Source organism: Anarrhichthys ocellatus, unplaced genomic scaffold (assembly GCF_004355925.1).
Source record: "Anarrhichthys ocellatus isolate YVR2014 unplaced genomic scaffold, GSC_Weel_1.0 scaffold4, whole genome shotgun sequence".
NCBI lineage: Eukaryota > Metazoa > Chordata > Actinopteri > Perciformes > Anarhichadidae > Anarrhichthys > Anarrhichthys ocellatus.
Genome location: NW_022280034.1, coordinates 15,522,571 through 15,543,436, shown reverse-complemented (window position 1 = coordinate 15,543,436; position 20,866 = coordinate 15,522,571). Strand labels below are relative to the sequence as shown.

The following is a 20,866-nucleotide window of genomic DNA, read 5'->3' as shown; positions in this document are numbered from 1 at the left end:
GTGTGTGTGTGTGTGTGTGTGTGTGTGTGTGTGTGTGTGTGTGTGTGCGTGCGTGCGTGTGTGTGTGTGTTTACTCTTTAATTTTCAGCTGATGAAAGGAAATGTGATTATAATAATACTCCAATAAATCTCTTCTTTCCCATAACAGCGAGACACCTTTTTTTATATATATATATATTTCTTTTTATCAAATTACAATGTTTACGTCTTGGCACTTGCTCGCTTCGGGTATCATTTTCTGTCAAGGCCGCCACTCAAAACATAATGGCACCCCCCCACCGACCACCACCCACCCCATCCCGTCACCCCACCCGGCGACACATTCACTCGAGTGCCACTCCTTTTGAATTGTATGTATTTTTCCTAAAGATGAAATATGGTGTGGGGGGTGGGGGTGGGGTAATGCTGGAGAATAGCTGAACTGTGGAGAGTGCTGCATATATAAATCAATATTCTCACTCCTGTCCTTCTCCTCTCTTCCAGTGAACGAGTGGTTGCTGAAGTAGCCTCCCTTGGATGAGCATGGAGACGGTTGTCGAAGAGACGGAGAGAGCGGGACGAGGCGAGGGAGGAGGAGGGGAGGACGGAGGACAAGGAGGAGGAGGAGGAGGAGAGAGATGTGAAACGGGGCTAAAGGCTGCATCTCATCCCAGATTACTTCATGGCATTGTATAAACACCGGACATTGTACCAATAAGGAACTTTGTATCGCGAGCGAAGAGACTCTTCTTTTCATACATTGAGAACAGTTTGAACCCCTTCGATCTAGCACACGCTAACAATCCCCCCCCCCCCCCCCCCCCCACCCCCCCCCCCCCCCCCCCCATCCCCACTGTACAACTATATCTATACGGACATTTTGATACCAAAACTTTTTTTTGGGAGAAAACCAAAATAAGACACTTGGAAACAAAGTAAAAATAAAAATAAAAATAAAAAAAACAGGGAAGCATTTATTTGACCTCCCAACCAATAGGACGACGTTGGGACTTTAACGCCTTTGTACATAAAAAATGTTGCTGACAGTGGGAAAATCCGAGGACTTAAGTTACTGCCCCCATCCTTCCGGTCAAGACGAAGTGGTCGGCGCGCAGCCCCACGCGGACATTTCATTACCCACAAGGCATGCTATCAGCAAAAAGCGACGCAGAGGGAACACAGCCTTACTGTACCTTGTCATTTTTCCAAAACCAGTCATGTCACGGGAGACGAGCAAATGCTGACGGGCTTTCCTACGGCCTCAGAACAACTAGTGTCTTGGCCTCGTTTGTACATATTATAATTATCAATACTGCAGAAAAATGAATATGTAAAGAAAAGTCATGAATTAACATTCAAAATAAATATATTAAGAGGAATTAACAAAAAAAAAAAAAAAGTTGAGAATTTTAAAAAGCTTGGCGCACTTTGAATTCCGGAGCGGTTCTCAGTCTGAGCTGATGCCTTTTTTCTGTTTTATTGTTTACAATGGTCATACACTGTGTTTGAGTAATGTTATCAGCCCAATAAATGTGTCTGGAAAGTTCACTTTGGCAAAACGCTTCACTATATGAGGATTGTACCTGTACCTGTTTTGTACTGTTCCATATTAAATGTGTCGATCTGTCAGTGATCCCCCTCAGAGGCATGCTCAATGACACTGCCGTCGCCGTGTTGCACGGAGATTGCAGTTGGGATAACGCGGGTGTCGGTCTTCTTGACAGAGCCTCTCAATGAAATGGCATGGTATCGCTACGTTACAGTCTGGGCCTTCTCTCCATTGTTTGACCTGATACAGATGAAGCTTATCAGCCAGGCACAGAAAAGCTCCACCGGGGTCAACGTGACCTGTCACGGGCTTTTACATCAGCGGTGGGCCAAGGAGGGGAGGAACCTGCCGTCCTGCGCTGATGAGGCTGCCTCACAATACTGGTCCAATCCGCTGCCGGCTGCCTCACAATGTTCTTTCTTACTTCCCAGGGAGCTGGAGAAAAAATTAAAGGCAGGACCCCACAACTGGTTGACAGGGTGGTTATCGAAGGGAGGACACGCTTCATGTGAAACAGATTGTGTAGAATATGGACAGATAACCACAGGAACACGTTTCACTTCTGTTGATAGAGCGGCAGCCCCCAAGTGACGTCCGTACTTTTGCATTCTATCTTGTGAGTTTGTTTTTTTGTTTCAATGTGTGCAACAAAGCCAGCTCTCGACCTCAACCCCATCCGACGTGTTTGGGGTGAACTAGAACACTGGTCTGAGCTGGAGGGGGTTTAAGTCATAAACATTGAGGTTTCGGCCCAAACATACAACTGAAAGGGCAACTGGTGCAGCCAAACAAACTTGTGTAGTTTTGAAAAAGTTGAGTTTTTTTCTATCATGGCATGAGCGACTGATTTTATCCAGAACATTGCGCGAGTGGCGTTCCACTAAACGGCAGAGCCCAGTGATGAGAGTTTGCTGCTTTGGTGATGAGGCGGAGGCCTGCCGCCCATCACCTGCAGCTCACGGGGGGGGGGGGCTCCTTCTTGTTCCATTACTCCTCACATTATTTAAAACTAATCCACTCTGTCGCTGTGTCCCACAAGCACAGCTGTTTGCCTCTCTCTTCTGTCTCTTTCTTTTAACCCGGGCTTCTCTATCCTGGGACCTCTCTCTCTCTCCCCCTGGTTGCCACATCCCATATGTTGGATCTGGGTCTCCGTCCTTCAGCCTGTCCTCTTGTCTTTCTCTTTCTCCCTCTGGTACTGGTTCCATGGCGTAAAGGAGGTCCTGTGGCTCAGCTTCTGTTTGGCGACACCTGGAAGCTGCTTGAATTTCCTCCTGGATCCATTTTTTCATATATGTTTTTCATTCTACATATTATTTTGTCTCTTTGGTTGTCTAAGCTGTAATTTTACTTCATTCCGTGCACACGACATCTATTGTGCGTCCGTCCGTCCAGGCAGACGGATCCCTCCTCAGCTGCTCTTCCTGAGGTTTCAGTTAAAGGTGTTTTGAGGGAGTTTATTCTTATCTGAAACAAGGGTCCAGAGACAGAGGGTGTCATGTGTTGTACAGATTTTTGGGCTGTAGAAATAAAGTGACTTGACTTGATGCTGTCCAAAAGTACCCAGAGTGACCACGTCTTGTTTAGTGTCAGTGCTGACCTTGGTGACAAATACATCTCATTTACTGATGCTGCTCCATAGTAAAAGGCACCCCATTGTTTTAGTTGTGGAGTGCTTTTAATGTGAACTAACATTAATGACCTAACTTTAAATCCTGCGGTGGAATGGCGGACTCCACCTTATAAAAATAGAAGTGACCATTTAGAAGGGATGGCTAAAATCTAGACCATAAAAATTTATGAAACAGTACTCGAGACCGCCTTTTCAAGCGGTACAGTACACGGTGTTCACACCAATCAAGCAAACTGGACTTTGGGGGTCAAGTGTAGTCCATGTGTCACACTGTGGGTGTAATGTTTGGGTGCACAAACACTCTGTTCAAATGTCCGTTCTTCTCTGTTAACCATAAAGTCAATACCAAAATGATTGTGCGCTTTTATGGTTTGAGACAAGGTGCACCAGCCAAGCGCTAAAACTATTACCAGCTCTAAAGATGTAATAGTGCAACTCATAAATGACAAATCTTGTCTGGGTTATTTTATTATCGTTTGCACAGGTCCTGACTTTATCATTGCAATATTCAGGAATACAGGGATATTGGCTTTATGTCAAATAGCTGGGAGCCTGTAAATCTGCAAAAACAGCCTCCTTAGCATGCCGTAAGGACCCACTAAATTTCCTTAAAAAAAGCTTCATCTGTCTGTTTTTCATTGGAGAAATTAAATAGTGAATGCCTTTTTCAGAGACCCAGTCAGGGGAAATAACTCTGGTGTGGTTATTGGATTTTGTAGATTTTGGGGCTGTTTTTTAGTTTGAGATTCACCGCAGCGGGGAAACATTTATCAGAAGCAGCCAAAGTGATTTGAAAAAAATTGTTTTAAACCCGAACACAGAAACACGTCCAGATCTTTGATAAATTTTAAATCACACCTGGCCTTGTTAGCGAAGCACCCGGCCCGGCGTTGCCGGTTTCCGTCATCAGGGCTCGGCTGTATCGATCCCTCGCTCTCCCGGCCCTCCTTCATTATCTCCCAATAAATATTGACTTTAAGCATGTTGGAGGCCATGAGCTCATGTGAGTTTTCTGTTTGCTGTTTTTTTTTTGTTTTTTTTTTTGACAGATTTGTTATGAAAATATAGCGATTGGGGGGGGGGGTGAGGAGAGAGTTTTCAGAGGCCATGAACGCCCAAGGTTATGGAGGCCATTCTTCTACATGATCTAGGAGATGCAGGACGGATAATAAATACGGCAAATGATTCAATGCCCCCCTCCCCAAACCACCTCTCCAGTTCACCCTCTATCCTCCACAGACTCCAATCGGCCAGCAAATAATCAGTTCCACCCTCGTGAACCCGCTGTAGATCTCTCTGGACTCTGCCGTTATCTGGCCCTGCCAAAAGGGATGAAAGATACGAGGTGTGTATGAATTGCGGTACTCAGACGGTCGGGAGGAGACTTAATGATATTATATTAATAAGAGTGTAATAAGGCGATGGCATGCTGGGAGCTAAAGTGAAGCGGAACAGCTGCTGAGCCAAATCGAGAGTGTGCAACTCTCTGCAGGCGTGCTGACTCATGAGACGCACCTGTCCAGATGTGTAGCAGCAGCGGAGTCAAACTTTTCTCCTTCATTCCATTAGGGGGAAACTCGAGTCAATGCCTCTGCAAGTAAGAGGCTTGATATCAATTACACTGAGTTATTTATTTATTTTTAAACCCTCATTTATCTAGAGGCATTGACTTGGCATTTAGGCTCCTTTTCTCACCAACAACTGTCTTCACACACTGAATGTTACAACCCAGGACAACCTCAGGCTATCAATGCTTCTTGTATTGAAACCTGGAAGCAACCACCACTTCTGTCTTCTTTTTGTCCTCTCAGCTCACTGATTTTCCATATTGAGGTCAGAAAACTCGTTTCAGGGAGTGCTCCGCTGTATCTTCTGTGGCTCTTGGCAGGTGATTGGATGAACCATCTGCCGGTCAAACTTTTACCAAAGCCAATCAGGAGAAAAGCAAAAAACATCTATTTCATCAAGAAAATCCTTCAGCGCCAACATCTGCTCATGTCTCGGTGAAGAAATACTCTGATAGAAGTGATGCTATTGTAGCGTCCACGCTAACCTTTTTAGGAGGTCGTTGTTGCTTAGAACGTCTTCTCACTGATGCTACGTCCGTGTTTCTTTACAGTCTACAGAGACTGGTGTTAATTTAGTATATGATGGTCCATTTAGAGTCAAATAGACCATAAAGCAGAGTATGCTTTAGGGCGGGCTTACTGTGATTAAGCCGTATCTCTGCGTCACTCCTCTCGTATTTAAAACCTCTGTGGAAAAACTTTCCTTATGACATGAAGAAACGGGGATTATGTGGTCTTATTTTTGAAGATTACTAGTACTAAGTGCTAGGTCATTGACAGGATTAACAGATGAAGAATATGAACTGATGAATTCATTGATATGTTTCACATTTATATAATTGAATTGCAGATGTTTCAGTGGTAATACATGTGCATGAGTGCAACTTAAGAAACAACACTTTACAAGATACCGTAAATGTGCTATATTTAGAAGTTTTCCTAAGTAAAGAATACAATCAATATCAACTGCAACGCTCACTTGCGGAAATGCATATTCATCAGGCTTGTTGAGATGACTTCCCCGCGAACCACACTGCTCTTTAGAGACAATTAACGAGACGATGATATTTCAGTTTTCATTGAATTAATTTTCCCTTCTCAAAAAAACAATTCTTCACAGTGAGGAGTGCGTTTGAGCTGTATAAACGACTTATTCCATAATCACCATCCTCTTCTGAGGCCTCCAAACCGCTGAGAGCCAACTCACCCTGGACTAACATCATCACACTGTCTCAGAGGATGCTAATTAATTTTACCATTCATCTATTCTCATCCCCTTGGCAGCCTGGTGCTATTCAGACTCCTCTTTATCCTCCGAGTCATTATTATTACGTACACGGTTTCCTTCATTTGTGCATAGTGTATTTTGTTCCCTTGGTGCAGCTGCCTGGTGGTGGTGGTGGTGTAACACATGCAATCCGCAGGGACCCAAATTTTAGGACCACCAACGCAGGGGAGGATCTTTATCAAACTGATAAAAACATTAAAAACAGTCAATTAAAATGGGATACAGCAGCATATAAATCGGTCCAGTGACTGTTTTCCAAATTGTAACGCCCAGCCCAGCTTTTCAAGGCTGACATTAAAATGGACTAAATAGTCATTAAAGACTTTTCAAAGGGAGCTGCACAGGGGAGTCAATTTTTCAAGACGTACTAACCTTGACAGCCTTGTTTAATAATGAGTCTCAGCATTTAAACGTAAGCTATTTGTATGGTCCATTATTTGGGGCGTTTATTTTAAAGGTACAACCATTATATTTAGAGAGCCCGCATTTAAAACTTTGGGAGCCTCATGAATGAAATAAAATTTCTCTGATTGAACATTTCGCCAAGAGTTAGGTACCACTCTCATGTCTGTATTAAGTGCAGAGCTATAGCTGTGATGTCGTTAGCCTAGTTTAGCATAGAGCCTGAAATCAGCAGAAAACAGCTAACCTGTCTCTGTTCTTAAAGGGGACGTATCATGCTCATTTTCTGGTTCATACATGTCTATCGGGTTTCTACTTGAACATGCATACATGCTTCAATGTTCTCATGTCTATTCACCCTCTGTCTGAAATGCTCCTGTCACTTGAAGCCCCCCTTTCCGAAAAAGTCCAGTCTGCTCTGATTGGCTTGCAAGAAATGTAGAGAGATAGTTCTCCAGCCGTGGCTGGAGATGCTCAGATATTAGTTTGTGGGTTGGTAGGCACTCTGGCTACTTTGCAATAGCTTTCTTCACACTGATGTAGTTATTATCACCAAGTGAGAGACATCCTAGCTATTCACAATATCTCAGGCTAAGAATTACAAACAGGAAGCTGATATGACATTTTTTTCCCCCACTTGGCTTCTTGTAATACGGGGAAAGCAAGCATGTTTCCCAAAATCTTCAACTTTTTCTTTAAAGAGCAATTCCACACTTCATTATTCTTTCACTGTACACACCATCACATAGACCACTTTTTTATCCTCAAAATTAGCATGTACTATATGACTGCTTGGACTTGACATTTTAGTTTGGCAAGGCTCCGAGATCTACATATGGAGATCCGCGGTAGCAGCTTTTGCGCCATGTATAAAAAGCACTGGCTACCTGTAGAACCAAGTTTCTACCTCCGATGCTGGGACCGTTAGCATTAGCAAGACTGATAAGCAGTGGTGGAAAAACAACCTTGTACATGAACAAGAACCATAAGCAGTTACACAATCTTTTCAATAAAATATGTCGTATCTCCCTATCAACATGTGATGGAAATAAGCGCCTCCATACTCTATCTAGATGTGGAGCTGTCATAAAGGATTTACAGCCTGCTGTAACCACACTTAATACATTACAGCCACACTGAGCAGCTTATAAACTTTCATGCGAATTGGGGTAGCCATTAAACCCTACTGTGATATTTGACCTTATTAAAGCACTTGCAATGTCTTATGTGTATGTTCTTATAACACCAGGCTTACAGCAACTCACATAACATACTGTAATGTATGTGTTGTATTGCATCATTGAGGCACAGATATGCGCTTCAGGGAGAGAGATACTGAGTATATCAGATACAGACCTCATCTTTTCTTTGATACTGTCTCCACGTCCTCGGTACCTCGGTCATCTAGCATATCAGCCTGTAATGAAAACGCTGGATCATCTCACCGGGGCTTGTGGAGTAAAACGGTCCAAACTAATGACACAATTGTAGTTGTGTCTCTCAAAAGTATACGTGGAAAACACATGTAATGGGTTACTGAACTGTGATGTGTCACCGAGTACACACTGGTAGTCATCACAGACTCTCCCCGCGCACACACACGCACACAGGCCAGCCTTTAGATCTCTAAAACGAGCCTGTTCTATTGTTGCATGCCATAAATTTCCTCCAATGTGCGCAGCTGTTTTAACAGCTCAGCGAGTGTCGCTGCCCTGCTAGTCACCAAAGGCATAAAGGCTGCCGTGGGGCAGTGAAACATGAAGGACTGCTGCCTATATTATGACCTTCCTCTCTCTGCCGCTCCTGCTTGTTTTAACCTGGTTTTGTTAGCCAACAGATGGGCTGCCATCTCTTTGCTCTTTAAATGACTGTAGCCTGCAGCTACGCAGAAAATGCACATCTCCTGTGTGACGTTCGGTTTTAACACCTCTGTAACGCTGTGAACGGACTGAGTTCATAGCGGCGGAAGGCGTTTGGTCTAGAGTTGAGTATCGTTGCCAGGCGGCAACCTCTGGTTCTGCCCAGTGGCGCCAATGCTGAAGTGTCTTAAAACTTGCATTCTCTCTACTGACCATCAGGGGGCGACTCCTCTGGTTGCAAAAAGTCTAATTGTATAGACGTCTATGAGAAAATGACTACTTCTCTCTTGATTTATTACCTCAGTAAACATTGTAAATGGTCTCAATCTCTAGTTTCAAGTCTTCTTGAACACAGCATGATGTTCATTTCGTAAATGATAGTCCATTTAGAGTCAAATACACCATAAAGCAGGTTATGCTTTAGGGCGATTGACAGGTCACTGCCGCTACCAGAGAGGTATACGACGTCTCTACGACACTCCTCTGCATTCCAAATATGGTAGCTTCTGTTCATTGGTTGCAAAAGTGCCAAGATTGCGACGGCCGAACTAGAGTCTTCAAAACGTCCACAAACCAATGGGTGACGTCACGATGACCACGTCCACTTCTTATATACAGTCTAGCAGCTGGAGGTCAGCCAGTGGGCAGCGGGTCTTTAAAGGAATGAATAATTAAGGCCATACTGACCATATTGTAACAGCCTTGCCAGCAGCATGGAAATAATCTCTTGATTTCTTATTTTATTACCTATTTCTCAGTTTTTCTTTTTTTTCTTGAAATCCAATTAACAGAAGGAAGTAGCTCTGTGGCACCACATGCATCAATTATTCATTGTGGGGTTTCTTTTTCTCTCTTTTCTTTCAGCCAATTCCTGAGAGTTCCTGTGAATATTAAAGACCTGCGAGCAGCCGACAGGCCAGATGTGTTTCATCGCTCTCATCTGACAGATCTCTCTGGGATGAACCAGTGCCTCCTCCTCTATTCGCCCCACACCTCTGCCAGGCAGCTGCAAACAGACAGTTAACCCAAGTCTTCTTGATTAGTCATATAAGGCTGAGAGGCGACTGGATGTGAAATGTTCATTATTATTTATGGTATTCAAAAAGAAGAAATAAAGGCTTCTCAAGCTTTATTGTTCTCCGGGTTCTTGCGGGGTTGTTTTACATACTAAAAGGCTTAGCAACTGTCCATTATGTTGCATGTTAACAGTGCACAGTTTTCCATTTCACAGAAAGTGCCCTGGTCTGCAGTGAATTCCAGATGGAAACAGAGTGCCAGGAGTGTATTATTTAAGTGACAGTGCAGAGCAGTACATGACCTGTGCATGTGCTACATGCTTGCCTGACTCATGAGTTTGTTTGCTGTCCGGCCCCTCTGCATAAGCCAATCAATAATGTAGCTGAGTGCTGGTCAGGAGCAGTAGTTCCTCAACATGTGGTCAGGGGTCAGTCTGAGTCTCCGGCTAATGTAACGCTGACATAATGAGTTTGGATGGCGTCACTCGGGAGTTAGTCTGATGGTCAGTAGTGTCATTAACATGCTGAAGACATAGATTAGTGCTGACTTTTGAACCCTATTAAGCTGCAGTGCTCTGGCAGCTCCGGGTGGTTTGCACATTGCTTATTTGGGCATTTAAAAGCAAGATTTTTAAAAATACTTTTTGCACTGTATGTGCATCCACTAGGCGATAAGGGCCTATTGAAAATACTTAAATAAAAGTTTTAAATAAAAGCCTGGACAAATAAACGCTGTATGAAATAAACAAACAATGGGGGGGAACTAATCCCATCAATACAACAGAGTCATGTCCCAGCACTCTGCTGCTCACAAGAAATATTGCTTCCTTTCAATAATCCATTCCTAAATTAATATCGGTTCAAATGAATGCTTCCTGCTTTTGTTTTTACATTTAAAAAGCACCCCACCAATTTACCGTTCAGACACATTTTTCATTTGCATATCCGACGTAACAGAATGCGCTCTCGTATTACTTTAGGCAGCAGCCTACACCGGCTTAGTGCAGGATGGCGTCTCAGCTGCGTCTCATGGGCGTAACCACGACCTGAAGCGCGTATTTAAATCTCCAAAAGTGCACGCGGTGCAGGTGAGAAGATGGCTGCCATTCCACTCCCCTTTCTTTCCTTGTCGAGCAGTTAATAACAAAAGCTATAGTATTGGGTGAGGAGCCTCAAAGTGTCTCTGAGGCAGAGGACGAGAGCCAGCACTCAGTAAGGTGACCGTGCCCACCACTGCGCCGACGAGTTCCTATTTATAGTTTGATATGTGCAAGTCAGCTGTGCAAAGCATTAAATACAGTCACAAGAGCAGCTCCAAGCATGGAGGACATGGGGAAGTGATTTTTGGTCAACAGCTGCTGCACAGCTGGAAAGGATGTGGACGGTGTATGGTAATCAGTGTCACCTCTTTTTCCTACTCAACAGGGCTCTCTGGGGGAGGCCAGACTGTTCTGTGATGGGCAGACCCGTCACAGAAACATCACCTAGTCTCGACCTTGATAAAGGTGCAGAATACATTATTTTAAACATCCATATCAACCCACATACTGTAGCTACCGTGAATGTTCATTACCACGTGCAGCCTTCCGAGCAACAGCTCAAAACAGTCAGCTCTACATCTTGTTGTGTGCTTGTTTAATCTAAACAGACAGGAAACACTAAGTGCCTATCTATCCACTTGCGTCCAGTTAAATCCACTGTGAGTCAACAAATTGCCAAACAAGTACAGGGGGGATAAAAATACCAATTTGCAGGCACGCAGCCCCACTGTGATGAAAACTACTATCTGTTCTTTTCTCTGTGATCGTACGAAGAGGAAATAACTCAATCAGGCCACGGTCTCATGAGAGGCTGTTTATTAAGACTCACAGTAGAAAACCTGCCACTCAGAACCACAGCACATGTATAGTTAGATGTGTGGAAAATACACGTCACTAGGCTATTAAGATGTCTATGATTGTCTGATATTATCTTCACAAAAATCTGTTTTTGAAGCGTCCCCGCCTGTTGCTACGGTCTAGGTGGGATCATCCCCTTATAAATGTTTGTACAGGCCAAGTTCACTGCAGCCGCTTCAAAACATTCAAATGAAGGATCACACATGGGTTGTGGTTATATTTAGCATTATTTTACCCCGGCATAGTAATTACAAAAAGTAGCATTTATTTTAATTAAGGTCCGATGCACCCCCCCCCCCCCGGCTAGCACGCCCACTGACACATATTTGTTGTCGTCCTTTTTGTGTAGTCGTCTTTATATAGTCTCTTTCTTGGTTAATTCTTGTGAGTCTACACTGAGGGTGGCAGCTGCATATTTAGAATTGACGGTTGCATGCGCCGACTGCAGCATTTACAATTTGATATTTAACGCAATCTATGTTGTGGCCTAATGCTGCGTTCACACCAAATGCGTCGCAAATTATTCGCGCGAGTAGATTACATACAAAGTCTATGTACAGACGCGATGAGACTGGCGCGGCGCAAATTTGCGATGGCGCGGCGCGATTGACGCGAATTTGCGGCGCGATTGACACGAATCCGCGTCAAACGCCAAATCGCCCTGACGCACGAGTTGAAATTTTTCAACTTCTGCGAAATATTCGCGTTACGCCCCGGCGCGATAGCCTATCAGCGTTGAGTTGCTCCCCCTGTTATCAGTGACGTCCTGCCTTTGTTGAATCAGGAAATAAATACTGTAGCCATCTGTGTTCAGCCAGAGCTCTACGATCAAATCGGCATCATTACGTAGTTATTTCGGAGTCCCTTTTTGTCGGTTTATTGCCGTTAAATCACAGCCAAATCAGTTTATTTTCTGTTCATACAGCTGTAGTAAACAGCGACCTGTGGCTTGCTAGACACAGTGAATACAGCTCGATAAAATCCATGGAGCTCCTCTGGACAATATTATGAACCAGACATGACGGCGTTTAGTTTCCCGGGATATCTGTGACTTCCACAACACGTACTAAGCAGAAATAGGTTATTTTTTTCATGGTTAATGGCGGACAGTTGAACGGCTTTCAGGGCGATAAGCCACGCCCCCTCTCCGGCGCGTCCAGCGCGATTCGCGCGATTCACACATGAACACAAATGGTCCCCGGCGTTTTGATCGGCGGCGCGAATGACGCGAATATGTGGCGCGATGAATTCGTGACGCGTTTGGTGTGAACGCAGCATAAAGACGTGTTTTAGTTCTCTTTCCACCTCTGGAAAGTTCCAACGAGGAATTGTGAAACTAAAAGTGCTGTCATCTTTCAAGGAAGCCATGACAGGAAATGTGCGTAACAGGGACCAAAGTTTATAAAAAAGATAACATAGAGCCAGCAGTGTTCTGTTTTCTGTCTGAGAGGGGCTTTATTTTCTCATTTCAGACAGAATGTTAGTCACCTGCTGTCCCTCGACGGACTGACCCGAGGGCCAGTCTCAAAAAAGAAAGAAAAGATACTCAGCCCGGTAAAGTGCATCTGGGCTGAATCCTAATGGCTGATATGAATCACAGAAGGAAACATTGAATTAACTTGACCTAAAGGACAAATTGAGCCATTATTTAAATCTTCTATCAAAGCTAATGGAGTTTTGAAGCTATGATTAATCACACAACGGGGACAATTGTATGATGTCCATAGAACTAGTACTTTGTGTGATGAATAAACACAAAAAAAAACATCTTTATCCATTTGCAAAGTTGCACTTGTAGCTCTGGTTACTTGGTAACTTGCGATGTATTATACAACAGGAGAACTCAACAGGGATGCGAGTGAAGTGGCCTTGAGTGGATCTCTCGCTGCAGAGGTGAAGTCATGTTTGCAGAACGAATCTATCAAGTGTTTCCTGTCTGAGGCTTCACTGGTTTGTACTTTGTCTTTGAGTTCTGCTTTTTTCCCCGTCCCCACACATAGACACACAGCTTGTCTGGTATTTTTCAAAGGTGAAATATAACCTTGTAATTAATCAAAAACATGTATAATTCTTCAGTCAACTGCTCAGAACATTTATGTCATGAGCCTGCTGTCTATGCAACACCCATCAGACGCCACGTCCCGGCGTCCACACGTGTCTCTGGCTGCAACATACGTATTAATGTGCAGTTAATTGGAGCTTACCTAATGTTACACACACACTTTCATAGCTGCAACTTGCACTGTTCTGTGATGTTTTAAGATACAAAATGAAGGCAAAATATTTTTTTCACACTAACATTAGAGGGCATTGTTTGAGACATGTGTGCTGTAATGTGTCCACATCTGCATGGTAGTATATTATTCATTATTGCAAAATCTATTTTAAAACAACATATATTCTATATAGTTAATAAATTGGTAATCTGAATATGGCTTTTTTTCTGTAACGGAATACAGTTCCCTTTTTTTGTATCCTAATTACCTTCCATGTATTCCATTCCTACTACTGATTCAGATCATGTTCATGTCAGCCAACTTCTGGTTAGTTTACATTTGTCCTTACTGATCAGTAACTAATCGGTAACGGATCCTTACTCATCGTAACCAGAGGACGTATCTGTCCCATCCACATTAGTCGACACAGAAGAGTTGATTTTGTAAGTGAACTTACAACAACCTTTACAGCTGCGTCTATCTCATCCACCCGTGGCACAATTTGTTGGTCACTTTCCTCTCAATACTTCTCATTGTTGTAGTTAGCTAGGTAGCATAAAGAAAAGGGATGACCCTTCTCTTTATGCTACTAACAAAGCTCTGATTGGTCGACTGTTTCTCCAGCAGGTGGCAACATGTTTGACACACTGATTGACATTTGTTCTTTTTTTTTCGAACAGCTAACGGAACTACCGGTACGCAGACTGCTGTACCTCGCCGCAACTCAACCGCTGCTAAACCGTCGAACAGCTTGATGAGTTTAATTTAGTTTTTGCCAAGACTGTGTGAAGTGCATTATATGACGATTTCGAGCCGATGCCTGCATACACCGGCGCTTGTTTTCGATACTGAATGAAGTGTGTTTTACGATGCTGTACAGCTCATTGCTTGCGTACATCACCGCTTGTTAAGTTGGCTCACTTTTATGGTTTGGTACGGTGTGTTTGACTAACAGCTAAGGGAACTACCAGTACACACACTGCTCTACCTTGGCGCAACTCAGCTGCTACCATGGGGGCAGACAACCTTGTTGAGTTCAGTTTGTTTTTGGCGAGATTGTATGACGTGGCTTTTACGACGACTTTGAGCCTTTCTCCTGCATACATTGCAGCTTGTTTTTGAGTTTGAATGAAGTGAGTTTGCCGATGCCTTACAGGCCATTGGTGTCACACGATACATTAGCGGTCGTTGCAGACACACCTGGCGGAGATCTGCACTCTTCTGAGTGCCCCTTTCTAGTAACACATGTAGCAAAGTTTGCCACACAAGCATGTACTGTACACAACTGACTGCTGACTTTATATGAACACATTGGGGAAGAAGAGCTGGATGGGTGTGCGGCTTGAAACTTTTTCCAGTGGGGCTGCATACGTGCACCAACAGATTACCATTGCCACCCCTTGGCTTTGCCACTACCACAGAGAGACATGATTCAGATCACTATTGTACCAGTTTACCAATCCCATTTTCTCTCAGTTGAAAATGAAAGGCCAACTTTGTATTATTGTATTTTTGCTTTATTTTTCAGTTATTTGGTTTGTCGCCATAGAAATATGAATATTGATGCAAGGCTATTCTACATTCTGGGACTGGAGCATGTGAATTTGGTATAAATCACAATTAGCTTATCATATAATGGGGATTGGATGTGTGAACAGGCCCTGCTGCTTACAAGAGTGTGCAAATGTGCCTTGTCTGCTTGCCAACATCAACCAAACAGGATTGCAATTCAAGTTTCTAATGTGACTGTTCCCTTTGTTCAGAGTTTCATTTACTTTACAGTAACAGCATCATTACACTCTGGGTAAATCCTGACGCGCCAAGGCCTACTAACTAGTCACTATCTGCAAAGTCTGCAGGGTTTGATAAAAAAACGTTGCACTTTTTAAGCATTTCATTACCTGTCCTCAATCTTTCCTGCATTACTCCAAAAGACACATCGCACCCTAACGATAAAATAGCTGCCTGCTTGCCCAGAAGATCCATCAAAGTAATAGAATGAGTAAATGTAAATGTGCAGCTCCATTTCCCATAACAATAGCTACTGCAGCTATCAGAGGCCGGCTCAATCTGTCCCTGTCAAACCGAGGTGGAGGGAGCGGGCCGGAATAATGTATTCACTCAGGGAAATGGAATAAGGATGGTGGTTCCCATCGACGTGGGAGGGTGTGTGTACAGTATCTGACTGTGTGTGTGCGTGTGTGTGTGCGCATCTGAGACGGTAATGCATGGCTCACACAGGTCTTTATCTGCTGGGCTAAATAACATAGATATTGCATGAGTATACAGGCAAGGGGGAATGAATGCCCGTTGCAGTGATAGCTTGGGAATGGAGTAGCGGGAAGATCAGGGCAGCTAGGATGTGTGTGTGTTTTTAAGTGTGCGTGTGCGAGTATGAAATTAAAGCAATATTAAAGCATGCCACATCAAACATGTTCCCAGTGCCATGCCTATGAAATGTCCTCTGTGGTGTGATACTATCATCCGGAGTGACGTATTTGCCCCTAGATTGTACTTCATTTGCAAGCCTTTAAAGATGTCCTCTAAAGGACAGGAGGCACACAACTGACCACTGTTACTTGGAGGGGTGCTTCGACCTATTCGGTACAGCCCTTCTGAAACCGAGCAGGCCTAATGACAATGACGGCGAGTTTGAGATGCAGTCTGAATTCTCGGAGGCCGGAAACAAACGTGTTCACAAATCCTGCTTTTATATTGCCTGTCTATCGATTGTTTTTAAACTTAATAAACAGATGACATTTGACCGGTATTGTTTCGAGACACGTGGACCGGCAAACATACAAAGAGAATAGCGAACGGTGATCCTACGAATCTGCTTCCAGTGGTCAGTGATCGGCCCCAGAAGTCCTGATCGGAGCACCCTTAAACGTAACCATAATCTTTCCTTTGACCAACGTTGGCATTGGATGAAAAGCAGCTTATTATTGATATTCTTGTGTGGAAACAGGGTTAAACTGCATGCTGAGCCTGTCCTGGTCCAGGGATTTTTGTCTGTTTCCTGTTTTATTTTGTAAGGTCACTCTCCCCCGACGTCTTGTCTGGTTTAACTTCCTTCCCTTTGACTGTTTTCCCTTTTTCGCGATCATCTGCCCCACCCTAATTTGTCCACCTGTGTGAAATCACCCTGCTCTCCTTCAGTGTCAGGTCATTGGCTTCGGTCCTGGTGTTGTTCTGCACTCAGCTGTAAGGTCATTTTCATGAAGTGAACTCTTTTTGCTGCCTCCTTAGCAGTTTTTTTCTGCGTTTGGGTCCAAACCTGCTTTCCTGGGACTGTGAAAGAGCCAACAAAAGTTATTTCCTCTTCGATCCCAGTCAAGCAAGAGCAGGGCTCGATTCATTGGAATGTAGCGTGTAAAGGTTTATCTGGAAGTCCCCCCGATTGTACAATAGAGACAGAGCGCAATTAAGTTCCGCCCACACCGGAGGGGAAAACAATTAATAGCTCTCCATTGACTTTGGATGGTGTGAATCTGCCGACTTGTTGCTTTTGTCTGCTGGCAATCAACAGAAAAATGCCTTAAATCTGCTGTGTGGTGGGATGCACTACCAACAGGTAAAGAACCCAGAACTAAGTTACCTAACTTAACGTCTCCTCATACAACAGTTTGTATGATATCTTACTAAAAGTGAATTAGTTTACCTATGAAAGCCAGCAACACGTGTCAATTTTCGCTTGCTACAGGCACACAGTCTTGCAGGAAACAGCTTAGTTAGATTTAGGAAAAAATCGTCTTTTGGGTTAAAATAACTATGGAAGTACCGTTACTGAAGTACATAAGTTATGTGACAAATTAATCAACATCAACTTCTCGTTTCACATGAGGATAGCACAGCGGTCTCCTGGCTGTAATATGTTTGTTGGACACGCCTGCCCTGTGTGGACTTTCATGCTTTTACTTTTCCTCATTCACATGATAACTTGGATGACAAACAAAACGATTTTGTGGGACATCTTTGAATTGCGGCGCATTGTTTTTCGTAGGTTTCGTAGGGGACCGGCCTGCTTAACTACAATAACTTCCTAACTTTAGCTAGCTAACAGCTAACATCTCCAATCCCATAATTATTTTAGTCATCAACTGGTAGACATAGGTTGCTAAAAGATAAGTTTTTAGCTTTTCATTATGTTAGCGGTTCAGCCCTTGGTTGCATATTGTGGCAACGATCGCTTTCCCCTCCGGTGCGCCAGCCAATAAAATAAAATAAGTAGGCCAAATGCATGGAAAACCTCCCAATCAGGTAACAGTTACTGGCTGAAGCTGATTATGATCAAATTGAATTACATTCATTACATTACAGTAATTTAGCAGACGCTTTTATCCAAAGCGACTTACAATTCAGATTCTATCACACCGTAGGCTACGGGAGCAATTTTGGGGTTAAGTGTCTTGCTCAAGGACACATCGACATGCGACTAGCGGAGCCGGGGATCGAACCGCCGATCTTCTGATTGTAGGACGGCCCTGCTCTCCACTTAGCCACGGTCGCCCGAAATTCACACATTCCGCCGTAGCACCCTGTATTCATGCTTATTGTTCAGTCTTTGTTGAAAGTTTCACAATCGAAACTTCTGTCTTCTATCTTCACCACATGATGCACGGTGTGTAGATGCACTGACCCTGCACGTGTATTAGAAAATCTATCCTACCGAGAGGAAGCAACAGATATGAGAAAGCGTTCCTTCCATCTACCGCCAAATTTCCGCAGGGCAGTGGCTCACTTTCAAACATTGTCATGGAGGTGGGGATTAACATAAAGCTGATCTGGAAGCACCGTAGCCCCCACAGTTCATAACAGCAGGGAGTTTTGTACTGTGGAAATGTGAGCTTGGTCTCAGCTTGATCTGAAAAAAACTTCTTTGTGGCCTATGGAATTTATATTCAGTGGGAGACCTGTGAAAGACCATCTTTTTTGTTTGCGAAAAAACAAGTGATTTAAGTATTTTGAAGTTTCTGGAAGCTCTTTACAATATGTTGTGACCCCTTAATGTTCTGATCTGAGCCTCCATGAGTATTTGAAGGTGGAGGGGGGGGGGCTTTTCATGAAATCATCTCTGACCTATTTCAGATTAAAAGGTGGGCAAGTTTATTATTTTGATAAATCCTTACCATTTTTGCTTTATTGTTCTGAAATCTACCTCTTTGTGTCCGCAGATTATTCCACCTTGCTGACTGTCTCTTCATTTCCAATATATTAATTGCAGTAATCCACCGATTTTTCCAAAACAACGCAGTCATCCAACCTTAATCCTGTGGGCGAGTCCATTAGGGTATTACAGCAACTTGTTTAACTGTCCTGGACAGTTTTGTTCACCAAGGCTGTGTTCACTCTTACCAAAATTGTCGCTCTCCACTCAGGTGAAGTGTATTCGAATATTGCACTAACAAATCCAGGTAGGGGGCTGAAATGAAGAGCCAGAAATGAGCGAGCGGAGAGGTTGGATTGGGACAGACAAGGTAAGTGAGGTGTGCTACTGGACTCCCAGAGACTTCAACGTCCGTCTCTTAACTTATCCAAATATATCCTTAAAATAATTATTATCAGTTGCATTGTAAATATTAACATATATTGAGAGCGTAAGAGGTCAACATTTGATCAGTGAATGAAGTTATTAGAAATTGGTCATTAAACTTGGGTTTAGTTAGGCTTAGCTTTGACATACCCAACCCTCTGATCACCGGTAGGTCCAATATTACTATCACTCTAGTGGTGCATTGTTCAAACTCAGATGGCTTTGGACATTTTTGCTTTTATTTTACGGGGTTAGCAATGGGGCATCTTGAGTTGCCGTGCCGTTTCATCTATTTAATGTCCCCCAGAGTTGCATGTGATCGTTAATACCAGTTCTTTTCTTTAGAGTACCAGCAGAGATCTTGTGTTGCGTTGTGGTAAGCGCTAACTCTTCGTCAAAAATAACAAGTTCAGAGCTGTATAGGGGGTTTTGTTAGTGTTTGGATTTTTTAAAAAGACAAATATACAAATATGACAGCCAGAGACAGATTTTAATACATAAATTGAATAACACAACAAAGCATTACTGGAGAAAATGTGTTTTGCTTCATTATCACCGTCCATGGCTTCTCCATTCCGAGTTTGATTTGTTAAAAGGAAGTTGATGTTTCTCTGTACCCACGCAGGAGATGAGTAAGCAGAAGTTTAAAAATTCAAAGTTAGGCAGAGTCATGGAGCGGAGCCAGAGGAAACGGACAGCGTGAGGGGGTTGAGGGGTAATCGCAAACACTTAAGACATGCAAAGCACACAAGTTTGTCCAGAGAAATCCATCACTCGCTGTGAATTACAACGTTCAATCGAGCAATATCTTTTGCACATGCCTATCGTGTTTCAGTCCTGTGCTTTTCAAGTGCCCGGAAATGACTTTATCCTCTCAGTGCACGTCAGGATGACTTGGATTACATGTGGCAAGAAGAATCGGCACATTGCCGTCTGGTGTGAGGAAAAGCGCCACCGAGGTCCTCACTCACCATCACTTCAATTACCTCCTCAGCGGGACATGTGGTGCAGGAACAAGGATGCTCTCTCTCCGCATCAAGACGGGAACTCATACATTTTGCCATTGTACTACAAAGGGCGTGCTCCTCTTCACCCCCCCCCCCCTGTTTCCTCTACTCTGATGTTTGCGCGCTGTATATGCAAGCTGATGTTTGTATGTCTCAGGGAAGCCAATTAAAAGCTAGCCCGTGGCTAGGCTGCACTCTATAAAAGTGCACAACACGGCACATCCATCATGCATTCATCCACGCTCATCTCGTAAGTCACCTGTGGACGCCATGATGTGCTGATCAAACGCTGTTGGGGCCTTGCTCGCATTCGCACATAATGGATTCAGTTCGCTGGCATCATTGAAGCTCAAGGAAAGAGGGCTAGCGGTTAATCCCTGTGGCCAGAAGTTCACATACAAATACATTCACAGCCTTGACTCACTCCAGGCACACACACACACACACACACACCTTTAAACATATGCAATCTAATCACCGTCAGCAGTAGTCTGCCTGAAAACAGAACGTATTTTTCCCCATTATTCACATTAATGCACAGATGTACGGAGCCCTCAAAGTGTTATGTGCTGTCTCTCAACATGGCGACCGCTGAGCCGGTGGCTCGCAGTAACTGTGCTTACAGCGCTGACGGTGCAAACTACAGCATGAGTGTTTACTGGAGGTTGGGTGCTACGCTTACACGACGACGTCATCGGTCGGGTCAGCGTTATCGTCTGTAGCTAGCAACAAAATGTTATTACATCACTCTTATTTTCAGAATAACAGACTTTGATAGGATCTAATTGTCATTTCAAATTTGGGATCAAAAAGAAAATTATTCTAATAGTCCCAATAACATTTTTATTTTATGCCAATTCATATTTCATGATGTCACTTTTCATGACACTTATGTTGTCACCATCCATGTTCAGTTTA

The 20,866-nt window shown here is 43.6% G+C and overlaps 1 protein-coding gene across 2 annotated transcripts in view; it reads left to right on the top strand.

The window, feature by feature from the left end:
• The window catches only part of ca10a (carbonic anhydrase Xa), a 198,616-nt gene extending 197,813 nt beyond the window's left edge, over window positions 1-803 (top strand). For both annotated transcript variants that reach the window (XM_031843263.1, XM_031843262.1), the window contains exon 10: window positions 484-803. In XM_031843263.1, the coding sequence (XP_031699123.1) occupies window positions 484-506 (23 nt within the window). In that variant the 3' untranslated portion in view covers window positions 507-803. The remainder of the gene's footprint in view (window positions 1-483) is intronic.
• Window positions 804-20,866: the final 20,063 nt, after the last annotated feature.